Raw genomic sequence first — 14,435 nt, forward strand, 5'->3', positions numbered from 1 at the left:
TTGGATAAATAAACCTGTGTTCTAGTGCAGCTATAACACTAACTAGCTGTTAACTTGAGCCAATTACTTCACTTTTTTAAGCCTCAATTTTCTCATCTAAGAATGAGGAAGTCATACTAAATGATCTTTAAGGTCCCTTCCAACTTTTAGCATTTGATGAAGGTCATCTTCCAACTCTAAGAGCCTATGGATCTCAATCATTGATTTTTAAAATGAGAGTGTGGGCCTAGATCAGAGGCAGGCAGTGCAAAACTCCTGCGTATGGCTCAGCTTGAATTAAAATGTAATTGGGAAATGTTTAACAAAATAAATAGAAATACAATACAACATAGATAATGTTATTTTGTAGTTTTCTATCTTAATATGCAGCTGCAGGGATCCTTTTTCAATTTGACTTTCACATCATTGGTCTAGATGACCTTTGAGTTCTCTTCAAGCTTTAGATCTCTGGGGGCAGCTAGGTGGCTCAGTGGATAAAGTATCAGCCCTGGATTCAGAAGGACCTGAGTTCACATCTGGGCTCAGACACTTGACACTAGCTGTGTGATCCTGGGCAAGTCACTTAACCCTCATTTCCCCGCCAAAAAAAAAAAAAAAAAGCTCTTTAGATCTCTGATCCAAAGATCCTGTTGTTAAGCATTTGAGGTTACTTAACCTTTTTCAACAAATAGGGGTACTATTTAGTGAACTGAGACAATGACTTTCTTAAATTATCCCCAGACTAGGTGGTGAGAAAAAATCTAGCAAAATAGTAAACCATAAAACTTTTATTAAAAATTCTTCTTTTTCCTTGCTTTTTAAAAAGTAGAGTCAAAATGGTGTAATGATAATATGCTAGGGTTGCACTCAAGAATTTCTCTTCTAATACCATTTCTTAACACTTATCGAACTACAGGTCTATTAAATCATAGTCTTCAGGTATGAGCTGTAATCTTTAGATGGCATCTGTGTGTTTGTGTATGCACATGTGTGGATGTGTATGTGGGTGTAGAATACCATATATACAAGTGAAATCACAAAAGTGTCTTTGTTTTCACATGAAACTTTCCTAATATGCAGAAGCTTCTTTTCTATTATGTCATTATGATAAGCAAACTGAGCAATTCATATTCATTTTGTGTTCCATTTTGCAGAACAGTGATCAAAAAGTCAATATATGTTGGGAGAACCTCAGACTCAAGGTACAGCCCATTGTTTGCACTGAAGAAGCTGTTGTAGAGACTAGGAAATGCTGACAGTTCAAATGGATCCTGTGGAACAGCAGAAAATCAATATCCAACTTGATGATAAAAACAGTAGTGGAGAAAGTGTCCCAGACAGTTATATTGAGATGGTAAATTCGGTAAAGGTCCCTATTAAAAGGTATGTCATTGACAATAATCAGGGGCTGCATGAAAATGAGAGAGTAATATTTATAGAGATTGAAAGCCAGGGGTTCATTTGGAAGATTCATCTCCATTATCTGCCTGGTTTAGAGGGGCACAGATTTTAGTGATCTCACTCTTGCTAAACCTTCCTGTATAGAAGAGGAGATTTAAAAAATCTGTGATTACATAGGTATGTTTTTTCTCCACTGACACAGATCAAAACACTTCTAGACCTTATTCAATAGTTGGTGACCTACGATAGACAGAATAAATTATCGCAAACGATCACATGTTGTCCATAGGCAGACTGGTCTTCAGACAACATTGCCAGCACCAGTTCTGAGGCCCTTTTACCCTGATGGAACCTGCCAGAGACAACACTACACTGGAAAAACCTTCAAAAGCCTACATATGACAATGAGGAATCAGAATAGAAGAGTGATGAAGAAGTATTTATTTGCTTCATCAAAGTATTTTACTTAATTACATACTTAAAATACTTGATAAAAGATTTTAAAATTACCTAGGGAAAAGAATATTGTCAGCTATATAGTACAAAATCAGAATGGATTCAAGTCCCAGCTCTGTTTCATACAAGCTATATAAACTTAGTAACTTCACATAATGTCTCTGAACGGGTCTCAATTTCTTTGGGGTTGTTATAACACTTGCCCTACCTAATTCAAAGGATTGCTGTGAGAAGGAAACAAACTCAGGGAAGTTAAGTGACTTGCTTGTGATCACACAGGAAAGATCAGAGTTGAGATTTCAACCCATGTCTGTCCATTATCCTACTTGCAATCTTTCTCTTATATTAGAATATATTCTGTTATATTAGAATATATTCTAATATATCTACACACACACACACACACACACACTAAAACCTAACCATTTAAAATTTGGCTCAAGAAGGGAGTGGAAACTGGAGGAAGGTGGTATCCCAGAGAAGTATTTGTCTCTACAAGGAAAGGTGATGGAATGTATAATCAGAGCCACAACAAAGAATTCTTTCATCTGGGATGAAAACAGTGGCAGTGAAGAGAGCTGATTAAAAGAGATAATACAATCATGGATACAGTTACACCAGGAAAAGTATTGGCTTATCTCCCAGAAGTTACTATTTATGTTCCCATAGGGTTTGAGGAGATATAGTTAGGAAAAGACTCACTCTGGATATAAGGAAGTGTTTGTCACACACACATATACACATACATACATGTGTATATATATGTGTATATATATTCACATATATATGATGTGAAATTACTATTTCTCTAAATTGAAAGTTGTGAAGAGACTTTATTTATCAGTATGCTAAGGTCCAAGCATAGATTAATATGATGTATAATATTAAAAACAGAGGCGGCTAGGTGGTGCAGTGGATAGAGCACTGACCCTGGAGTCAGGAGTACCTGAGTTCAAATCTGGCCTCAGACACATAACACTTACTAGCTGTATGACCCTGGGCAAGTCACTTAACCCCAATTGCCTCACTTAAAAAAAAACAGCATTTATTCAGCCTGATAATTAAATAATAAAGGTTCTAAATTTATTCTGAACTTTCCAAATGACTTGGCATTTCTTTAATATAAATTGTTCTCTTTTTGTTATTACCTCTCTCCCTACTTTATTATTTAGATTGCCTGTAAAATAAGTATATCTTTTTTCTTGTTTGCATTTAGTCAATTTGCTAATGATGATGATGAGAGCCAGAAATTTCTGACAAATGAGCTTCTAAGCAAAAAGAAGTTGGTAGACTATAATGAAGAACATGTAAGTTAATTCATGCTTTAAAGCACATAAAAACAGGAATCGAGGGTGTTAGGTCTGTCTGAATCTCTGTGGGAAAAACAAAATGACTGAAATTTTCCAAGGCTTTCATCAGCACATTCTTTGTTTATTCAGGTCTTCATTGGAATAAAGGCCTGGTTTTTTTTCCTGTTCACCATATGTCTGTATAATTCATTTGTGATCTTAGTTGTTTTGTAAAGAAAAAAAAATTACTGTAACCCAAATGTAAACTGAAATCATACTTAAGGCTCTAGTTTTTCTCCTTTACAATATCGTATGAAATGTTTACTTTATTCAGATCCTATTGAAATCATACTTAAGATTCTATATTTTTCTTCATTAAAGCAAAAGACACACATATATGCATATATGTATATATAAATTTATTTAGAGCCTACCGAAATAAAATATAGCACTCCACCAAAAAGGACATGGTTTTATTCCTCATGGTCAGTCCTCAGACTTTTCAACAGCAAAGATATTGCGTGAAAAATGACAAGAATACCAGTAACACAATAAGGGCTGCCTTCTGCAGGTGTTTGATTAGAATGATCACTTTTTTTTCAAGCATCCTGGAACCACATCTTTTGGAATGTCATCATTCAACCTCAGTAATGCCATTATGGGGAGTGGAATCTTAGGTCTGTCATATGCCATGGCCAACACTGGGATAATACTTTTTATGTAAGTGTCTGATGTATTTATTATGTTTTTCAATTCAATTAAAATGATCTTTGGATAGAAGATATACATTTGCAAATTATCAAGAAACAATATTACTTTTACCAATTCTTCAATAATTGAAGTAGTCTTAAGTAGTCAAAAGTGATAGAATGCATGGGAAGGGACCTTGTCTTTGAATCCTTATAAACTAGCATTGTACCTTGAACATAGCAGATTTGAAATAATTAGTGTTGAAACTTTTTTGGAAATAAAATATGAGAAAATACACTTTACCCCTTCTTTTCAGAGTTTGTGGTTGCAGGATATTATAGTTAATGCATTAGTTTTGTGGAACTTTTTCTTGTTATTCACTATAGGGATAAGTCTCTGGGTAGAGAATAAGAGAGGGATACATTTAGAAATAAAGGTTATATAAAACCAAAATTAATTAATTTAAAGTGTTTGTCAAATGAACTAATTAAAAGCATTTATTAGGTATAGGTTCCAATCACTGGGATGTAAATATGAAAGGAAGACAAAACATGTAAGAGTTCATGTGCAGGGAATTTTCCACCAGCTCCACAATATTCCAGTGAGTTGCTAAAATGACGAACACAAAAGGAAAAAGGGGAGGGACGTGATATGTGTTTTCTAGGCCCTTTAGAAAACATGTTGTTGTCCCTTTGGCTACATATATGTGAATATAAAAGAAAGGTGGGGGCAGCTAGGTGGCTCAGTGGATAAAGCATCAGCCCTGGATTCAGGAGGACCTGAGTTCAAATTTGGCCTCAGACACTTGACACTTACTAGCTGTGTGACCCTGGCAAGTCACTTAACTCCAATTGCCTCACCAAAAAAAAGAAAGAAAAGAAAGGTGATATTGTAGATATCAAGAATATGGTCACAATTCAGCAAGGAATGACCCATAAATGTTACTATGGCAAGACTGGACAGGTCTATTGTTGTAAACAAACAGGTTAAGGGCAAGATTATAGCCAAGAGAATTAATGTGCATATTGAGCATATTAAGCATTCTAAGAGCAGAGATAGCTTCCTGAAGAGGGTAAAAGAAAATGACCAAAAGAAAAAGGAAGCCAAAGAAAAAGGCACCTGGGTTCAACTGAAATGTCAGCCTGCTCCACCCAGAGAAGCACAGTGTGTGAGAACGAATGGCAAGGAACCTGAGCTGTTGGAATCATTCCCCTATGAATTCATGGCATAAGTGACTAAAAAACATAATAAAAGATTCTTGGATTTAAAAAAAAAAAGAGTTCATGTGCAGGGCAAATAGAAAGGCCACAAAGTCCTAAGGATGTCTCTATAGAATGGATGGCAAGAGCCAAAGGTTCTTAGGATGCATTGGCAGCTTGGATGGCATTGACCAGGGGTCTGAAGGGCAGAGCATCAGGAGAAATGGTAAGGTCGTGAGGACCTTCCATGACAGAAAAAAAAATGAGAAGGTGTGATGGTTTTATACCTTGTCAGAAAGATTGGTGACTTACATACAGGTCATCTAAATGATGTGAGTAGCCATCCTGTTCTTCCACACCACCAAATGAGAGGTGAGAGGAAAGACTAGAAGAATGGCACTTCCTCTGGTCATTCATCTTGCCCACAATGTCTAGGCAGCTGAAGAGATGAGGAAGGGATAATTGAAGAGGATCTATTTTAGCCTACATAGGCTGCCTTGGTAATATTAAAGTTGTTCCAAATTCTCTCACCAGAGAGGCAGTGAAAAGAGCACTGGATTTGAAATAAGAAAACCTAAGTTCAAATCCTAGCATTGATATTTATTGCCTATATGTTCTTATACAAATCATTTAACCTCTTTGGTCCTTAGTTTCCTCATGCATAGAAATGACAGGTTTGTAATAGATGACTTCTGAGGTTCCCCCTCTTTCTAAATCTATGAGCCTATGAGGCAGAAGGCAGGTCTGTAGAGTCTCCACCCAAAGGCCTTTCCACTCTATTAAGAGTAGTTTTGCAAAGCAGTTAATTGTCCTATTGTTAGCTTTAAAAAGAGAGAAAATATCTGGACTATCCATGAAAATTTACTTCTAAAGCTCCATTTCCTTATCTGGGAAATGGCTATGATCATACTTGCAACTACCTACCTCAAAAGATTACTGTAAGTTATTGTTAAGATATCATACTTGCTATTGGGAAGGCTTTCTAGGCCTTAAAGATATAAATGTGACATTAATTTTGATGTGATTCATGTGAAGTTCTTACCAATGACCATGCCTACATACACAATAATAACCCATTTATTAATTCTTTGATTATTTAAGACTTTTAAAAATGATGAAGAAAAGGTTAAGAATATAGTTCAATCTTGAAGTGTGTTGGCATTCCATTTTCCCCACTGTTGTTAAACATTCACTAATATACCCCTACTTTTACTCTTACTTAGGGATTCCCCCAACTTTGGTGTCCATGGTCTTCTAGGCAGTGTCATCTGCATCCACATTAGTTTTTCTTGAATGACGGTGAATGCTGAATTCACAGTTAGAAAGCCTTTTCTAGGGACTAAAAAAAGAAGAAGAAAGTAGCCAAATGAGCCTCACACATTATTGCTAATATTACCAGCAATGTTGAGGCTGAACATGGTCTAGCAAATGATTAGGGATAGCCATTTTACTCAGATATTCAACATGCCAATACAAAATTTTACTCTTTATTTTTTCATTTTTAAAAATAAAATTCAGTATATTAGTATTATATGTATACTATGTACTTTGGGTTTATGATATACAGTTTATACTGATTATATCTTGCTCATTGCTCTTTTCCTATCCATTATTATACTCCTAGAATCATGCTGCTTGCTGTGGCGCTATTATCCCTCTATTCAGTTCATCTTTTACTGAAGACAGCCAAAGAAGGAGGTATGTTATCCTTAATATTAGATTTCTATCCTATATAATACATGGCCTGATTCTTTGACTTTCTCTTGAAAGAACTTTTGGTACCCATATAAGCTAATTTCCTTTAGTTTCTTATCCTGTTTTCTTCTCAATGACAATGACTAACTTTCTAAGTTTCTTGGTCAAATCAATGGGCCTATGTATGATCCAAAAGAGGTAAAGGGGTTACTGGTTGATGACACACATAAAGATTTTGAGTTTAATTTTTTTCCAATATGTCTGTTAAATTGGGTTTTGAACTCCCCTCCCTGTCTGGAGGGTATTAGTTATTATTGTTTTTACTGGAATTTCTCATTTATTTTTGTGTCTGATGTAAAGACTGTACTAGAGTACAGGGGACAAGAGTGTTGGACTTGAAGACTCAGATGTAACTCCCTCTACTTTTTAGATAAGTGGCACAGCAGACAGTCAGGAAGACCTCAGTCCAAATTCAACCTCAGACAGACACTTTTTGCCTGTTGAATCCTGCACAAGCCACTTGACCACCCCTACTTAGCCTCAGTTTACTCATCTGTAAACCTACTTCCCAGTGTTGTTGCAAGCATGAAATGAAATATTTGTAAAGCACTTTGTAAAACTTAAAATGTGATATAAATGCTAGCTGCTACTACTACTGCTGCTGTTACTATTACTACTGCTACTGCTGCTGCTAGTGCTGCTGCTAGACTACTTTATTACCTGTAATAAATTTGGTAAATCATTTGTTTTCTCTGGTCCTCAGTTTCTTTATCCATAAAATAAGGGGGTTGGACTAGATGACCAACATTCTTTTAAGATCTATGATTCTGTGGTCCTATGACATAAATGTGCTTAAGAGTTTTCTTTAAAGTCTTTGTACATGCTATAAATAAAGTTGCACTATAAAAATGTTTTGGGATGAGACCAGAGCTATGATTTTGTTGGTATACTCTTAGTGATCCTCTACCAAAGCAGAATGGTACCTTCTCTGCAAGATACAGTGTTAGAGCTTTGCCTAAGGCACTGAGAGGTTACAAAATGATTTATATAGTATTTGTCAGAAGCAGGAGGTGGGCTTCCTGACACTGAATCAAGCTCTCTCACTGTGCTATGATAATTCTCTATAGAAATGTTTTAAATGATTAAAATAAATATTTCAATTTCTCCTCCCTCCCTTCCTTCCTTTGTTCCTTCCTTCCTTCCTACCTTTCTTCTTCTTTTTTTTTAATACAGGCTCATTAATTTATGAGAAATTAGGGGAAAAAGCATTTGGATGGCCTGGGAAAATTGGAGCTTTTGTTTCCATTACAATGCAAAACATTGGAGGTAAGGCAAATGACAAAATATATATTACATGAGAAAATTTATATTCAGTTGACCAGCACAAATGAACTATTTTGATCTATATTTTATAAATAGAAAGATAACTGTTCCTCTCTCAGTAGCTTTATGTTTCTTAAGTAAATTTGTGCCCTCTCTGTCTCTTGCCATTGCTATCCACCTTTCTCTCCTCCCTACCTCTTTCTCTTTCTCCCTCCCTTCTTCCCTACTCCCTGTTCTCTTTTCCCTCTGTCTCTCTTCTTTCTCTTTTCTCTCTTTCCTTGTCTTTCTGTCTCTCCCCCTTTACTTAACAGTATTTACAGATAATATGCCATGGAAAATAGTAATGGCTTCATCAAAGAAAATTACAACAATGAGACAACATATGAAAACTTATAGGATACAACCAAAGCAGTTATTAGAGAAAATTTTATATCTCTAAATGCTTAAATGAATAAAATAGAGAAAGAGATCAATGAATTGGGCATGCAACTAAAAAAGCTAGAAAAAGAACAATTTAAAAATCCCCAATTAAAAACTAAATTAGAAATTCTAAAAACAAAGGAGAAATTAATAAAATTGAAAGTAAGAAAACTAAAGAATTGATAAATAAAACTAAGAGAAGGTTTTATGAAAAAATAAATAAAATAGATAAACCTTTGGTTAATTTTATTAAAAAAGAAAGAAGTAAACCAAATTTCCAGTATAAAAAATAAAAGGATTGAATTCACCACAATTGAAGTAGAAATTAAAGCAATAATTAGGAGCTATTTTGCCCAACTGTATGCCAATAAATTTGAAAATCTAAGGGAAATGGTTGAATATTTACAAAAATAATAATTGCCCAGATTAACAGAAGAGGAAATAAAAGACTTGAATGGCCCCATTTTAGAAAAAGAATTTGAGCAAGCCATCAATAAATTCCATAGGAAAAAAATCTCCAGGGCCAGATGGGTTTACAAGTGAATTCTACCAAACACTTAAAGAACAATTAATTATAACACTCTATAAATTATTTGGAAAAATAGGTAGAGAAGGAATTCTACCAAATTCCTTTTAGGACACAAATATGGTGTTGATAAACCTGGAAGAGCCAAAACAGAAAGAAAAGTATAAACCAATTTCCCTAATGAATATTGATGCAAAAATTTTAAATAAAATACTAGCAAGGAGAGTACAGCAATTTACCATCAGGATAATACACTGTGACCACGTGGGATTTATACCGGGAATGTAGGACTGGTTGAACATTAGGAAAACTATCAGCATAATCATATAATTAGCAACATCAATAAGAAAACTAACCAAAATCATATGATTATCTCAATAGATGCAGAAAAAGCTTTTGACAAAATACAGCACCCATTCCTATTAAAAGCACTAGAGATTTAAAAAAAAAAAGCACTAGAGAGCATAGGAATAAATGGAGCTTTCCTTAAAATGATAAGCAGTATTTACCTAGAACCATCAGCAAATGTTATATGTAATATGGATAAGTTAGAGGTATTTCCAATAAGATCACAGTGAAACAGGGATGTCCATTATCACTTCTATTATTCAATATTGTACTAGAAATGTTAGCTTCAGCAATAAGAGAAGAAAAAGGAATTGAAGGAATTAAAATAGGCAAGGAGGAAATAAAACTATCACTCTTTGCAGATGATATGATGGAATAGAGAAGCCTAAAGAATCAACTAAAAAAGTTTTGGGATATAAAATAAATGCACACAAATCATCAGCATTTCTATACACGACCAACAAAACTCTGCAGCAAGAGATAGAAAGATAAATTCTATTTAAAATAACTGTAAACAATAGAAAATAATAATGGAATTTAAAATGAGACTTAAAAATTAGTTGGTTTTAGGGGGCGGCTAGGTGGCGCAGTGGATAAAGCGCCAGCCCTGGATTCAGGAGTACCTGAGTTCAAATCCAGCCTCAGACACTTGACACTTACTAGCTGTGTGACCCTGGGCAAGTCACTTAACCTCCATTGCCCTGCAAAAACAAAACAAAACAAAACAATTAGTTGGTTTTAAATCCTAGCTCTGGATTAAGTTTTACTTTAAAACAAAAACAAAATTCACATATATTGCAAACATAATACATTTATCTATATATGAAGAAAGGTTAGCACTGAACATATTTTATAACTGAGAATTTTAGGCATAGCTGAGGATTAGGTGTTATGTTTCTGGACCTGGCCCTCTGAACTTATATGAGAGGCAGCTAGAAATCTTTTGTCTTAAGGTGCTCTGCCTCTGGGTACCTGAGCACAAGGTCCAAATACAGATTCAATCTCTGAAGCTTCCTTTACCCTTCCAGAAGATGTACTCTGAAGCTTTGGGTTTCTAGCTTTCTTCAAGTTGCCACTTTCAGCTGCAGCAAACTCCTTGGGGAACACAGGGGCTCTAATATTTCCATTAGGACATCCCAATATATCTTAGGAGAAGAGAAGGAAAACAGGTCTTGGAGTTATTATTTGTTCTGAGGAACCTCAGATCTTCCTGCTTAGTAACTTTTCGAAATTACCTAGTAATTCTAGTAATTTTTTTTGAGAAACAAAAAATACTGAGTAAATATTCCCCATATTCAGATGGGGAAAGTTCATTTCCTTTCATATATATGTTATACTGATACTATGGTATTGGATGCTGTTTGGAAACAAGAACAAAAATATTCCATTCATCTTGCTAGTATTTGGATCAAATCTACATGACTCAAACTGACTAGTTTAAATTTGGTTCTTATTTTTTTTACGTTTTAAAAATGGCTAATTACCAAGAATTTAACAGCATAGTTTCATACTTAACTCAGTTTATTTGTTGTGATGACTAAAGTAATTAGGCATATGACCCTAGCAATTGTATCCAACAAACTGGGTAGCAATCCCAACTATGGATTACTGTCCAGTAATTATTAATGCTGAAAAATGGAATTAACAACAGTTCCATTAGTTAACATTATACAAACACATGAGGTATGAGTAAGAAGTAGAAATTTCTTTCTGACATATGAAAATCAGAGATTCAGAGTTGGAACTTTAATTCAGATGCTAAGCCCATACCCAAACATAATATACCAAATGTGGTCTGTGCAGGGCTAAGTGCAACATAACTATTACTAACCTTTTTCTGGACACTATGCACCATCCATATACATTCATAGATGCTTAGTGTTCTCTCTCTCTCTCTCTTCCCCCACCCCCGAATATATATACACACATATATGTATGTATGTATGAAGGTACCACAACAATGTGATATGTTGGTTACTGGCATAACAAAAGAAAATGACAGAGAGAACTGAATGTCTTCCTTATAATTTATTTGGAAGCAGTTTAAAACATTTTATTTTTTCTGTTTTACATTGGGATGATGTGTTAATCATTAATATTAACTAGAATACTTGTACTGAAGTAGCATACTTCATAAATAGTCAAATTTATGGGGCAGCTAGGTGGCACAGTGGATAAAGCACCAGCCTTGGATTCAGGAAGACCTGAATTCAAATCTGGCCTCAGACACTTAACACTTACTAGCTGTGTGACCCTGGGAAAGTCACTTAACCCTCACTGCCCTTCAAAAACAAAAACAACAACAAAAAACCAACAACAACAATAGTCAAATTTATACATGGGGCAAACTCATTTTGGGGAAAGATTGTCTATGTTTGGGAAAGAGTCATAGTAGCTCAATGGTAAGGGAGATGACTAAACAGTTCTTGAAGGGGACAGTTTGCTTGTTCCACAGGGCAGGTGCATCCTTTGTTTTTAGAGAAGGGGTCTACAAACTTTTTAATCAAACACTACTATAATTTTTAAAAATTGGTCATATCTATCCAATGTGCAGATACTTATCAATTTATGTATTATATAATGTACTATTAAGCTAAAATTATATGCATTATAATATTTAACATAAGTAGGATGAGATAAAGATGAGATAATAGTTGATCCTAAATTCAATATAGAGCTACCAGAGTTTATTGAATAGGTTAGTAGCATGGTTAAACTTGTGCTTTAGTAAAATCACTTCAGCAGCTATATGAAAGCTATTTTACCAATTAGAAGTTTATTGCAATAGTCAAGATGAGAAGAGCCTGTACTAGAATTTTGATTGAGTGACTATAGAGGAAGAGGCAGATGTGAGAGATGCTTTGGGACTAGAAGCAAGAAGATTTGACAACTGCTTGTGATATGTGATATGTGAGGTGAGGCAGAAAGATAATGCCAAGATGGTGGACCTGAGTGAATGAAAGGTTGGCAGGCTCTCAGCAACATCAGGGAAATTTGGAAAATTGTTAAGATAATGTAATGAAATCTGTCATGAAGTTTACAACAAATCAATGTTTCCTTATCCTATGGGTCATTAGATCAACAAAGATTTAATAAATAATCATTATGTATTTAGTAATACTATATGTTAGTCACTGTAAGACTCATTTTGTCCCACCCAAGAAAAGGGAGAGTTATGGGTCTTTCTCATGGGTCACTACTCTAGAGCAAAGCTTCTTAAAGTGTGGTTTGAAACCCTATATGGAGTCACATAACTGAGTGTGGAGGTTGTGAAAAATTTGACAATAGTAAAAGGTTATTTATACCTATTTTATATACCTATACACCATGGGTCATATAAAAATTTCTCAGGCAAAAAGAGGTTGCAAGTGGAAAAAGTTTAAGAAGCCCAGCTCTAGAGCACAGGACCTGCTCCCTGAGGAGTATCCCTTGCAACCAGAAAGTGATATGGAGGGGAGATAGATATACTGGAAGGGGTTGGTGGCATAATTTATTCAATGGCACCTGAACAGCTACTGCTATGGATGCCTGAGTAAGGTTAGGTTATAACTGCCTTGAAGAGTTGATTCTCAGCTCAGAAAAGGAAGGTTGGAAGCTTGACTAGTAAAAGAATTAGGGAGAGTTGGAGATGATTAAAGACAAGTCCCAAGATTGGATATTGGGATGAGGGCAGAATGCATCTCCCTCCAATTGGTCACACAGTCTTTGGGATCAGGCTATAGGCCTCACCATGAAGACCACTACTCTAGAGCAAAAGAAAATAGGGACCTCTAAACCATACACAAGGATCCCTATGGGCCACATTCTGACTTTAAAAACCACACATTATTAATATTATCTATATTTTAAAGCATTTTTACTCATTTTGTTGAATATTTCTCAATTATATTTTAATCTAGTTTGGGCTGCATTCAGGCATATTGTGGGCCACATATTTGATATTTCTGCTCAAGGGGCCATGAGGAAAGGTGTGGAATAGGGAATATGGAAACATGCCCCTAGGACAGAGCCCTTTCCGTGCTGTGCTGGTTATGACTCTGTTCAGTACTTTAAAAATATCTCTGATTTCATTAGGGCAAGTATGCCCTCTACAAATGTAAATTACATCTCATCCATGCTTTAGTAGATGGCTCCTAATGAATTTCCATGGCCTAAATTGGCACTACTAAAATGTAGCCAATCTTTTAGCTGTAAATCTTTCCAGACTTACCAAGTCTGGTCATCATATGACTGAAACATAGTTCTTACTGTCTCTGACCTTGAAGTTTTTCCAACTTGGTAAGAACTATCAGAACTTACATTCTTCTATCATAACCTTAAAAAACTCAGAGTCACATCATATGTCATGATAAAGCATTGCAGTAGGACTTTGATTGTGGTAGAGAAGAAGAAAATATATGCTTGATACCATTACCTGTTTTGACCTAGCAAATGCTTTTAATGTTATCCACTGTTCTTCACTGAAACCTAATGACACTAAGTTGTCTATTTCCCCCTCATTTTAGCAATGTCAAGCTACCTCTTTATTATTAAATATGAGCTACCTGAAGTGATCAGGACATTCATGGGACTTGAAGAGAATACTGGGTATGTTCTTATGTTCTTCTCATGATTTCCACTACATCAGCCCATTTGACCTTTTTAGCGGCTAGTACACCTTTCTTCTTTTTCTCTTTTAGAGAATGGTACCTCAATGGCAACTACCTCGTTATATTTGTGTCAATTGGGATCATTCTTCCACTTTCTCTTCTTAAAAATTTAGGTAAACATTCCCCAAGTGAAACTTTTATCTATATTGCTTTTCCTAGTTTGATTATGTAGGCTGTATTTTGACAATGATTGTTGACTAAATAATGTTTTCCTTTTTTGTAGGTTACCTTGGTTATACCAGTGGATTTTCTCTTACCTGCATGGTATTTTTTGTCAGTGTAGTAAGTGATTTCTTGACATGTTTTCTATGGCTCAGTGTGGTATGAATTTCTAATATTTTGATTGTTTAGGTGTCATGAAATGGGTCTCACAACTAACAGTTTCTTCTATTCATCATAATTTCAAATGATGAGGAAAAAAAATCTTCTCATCATTTGAAAATAGATGAAGTAGGATACC

The 14,435-nt window shown here is 35.1% G+C and overlaps 1 protein-coding gene and 1 pseudogene across 1 annotated transcript in view; both read left to right on the top strand.

The window, feature by feature from the left end:
* The window catches only part of SLC38A4 (solute carrier family 38 member 4), a 112,178-nt gene that overhangs the window by 65,284 nt on the left and 32,459 nt on the right, over positions 1-14,435 (top strand). The window contains 8 exon segments of the mRNA XM_043966779.1: positions 1,134-1,362; positions 3,053-3,143; positions 3,730-3,845; positions 6,639-6,712; positions 7,943-8,035; positions 13,832-13,913; positions 14,006-14,088; positions 14,199-14,257. Coding sequence (XP_043822714.1) covers positions 1,229-1,362; positions 3,053-3,143; positions 3,730-3,845; positions 6,639-6,712; positions 7,943-8,035; positions 13,832-13,913; positions 14,006-14,088; positions 14,199-14,257 — 732 coding nt within the window. The 5' untranslated portion in view covers positions 1,134-1,228.
* Positions 4,430-6,066, top strand: LOC122728313 (annotated as a pseudogene).

The sequence above is a fragment of the Dromiciops gliroides genome, chromosome 5 (assembly GCF_019393635.1).
Source record: "Dromiciops gliroides isolate mDroGli1 chromosome 5, mDroGli1.pri, whole genome shotgun sequence".
NCBI lineage: Eukaryota > Metazoa > Chordata > Mammalia > Microbiotheria > Microbiotheriidae > Dromiciops > Dromiciops gliroides.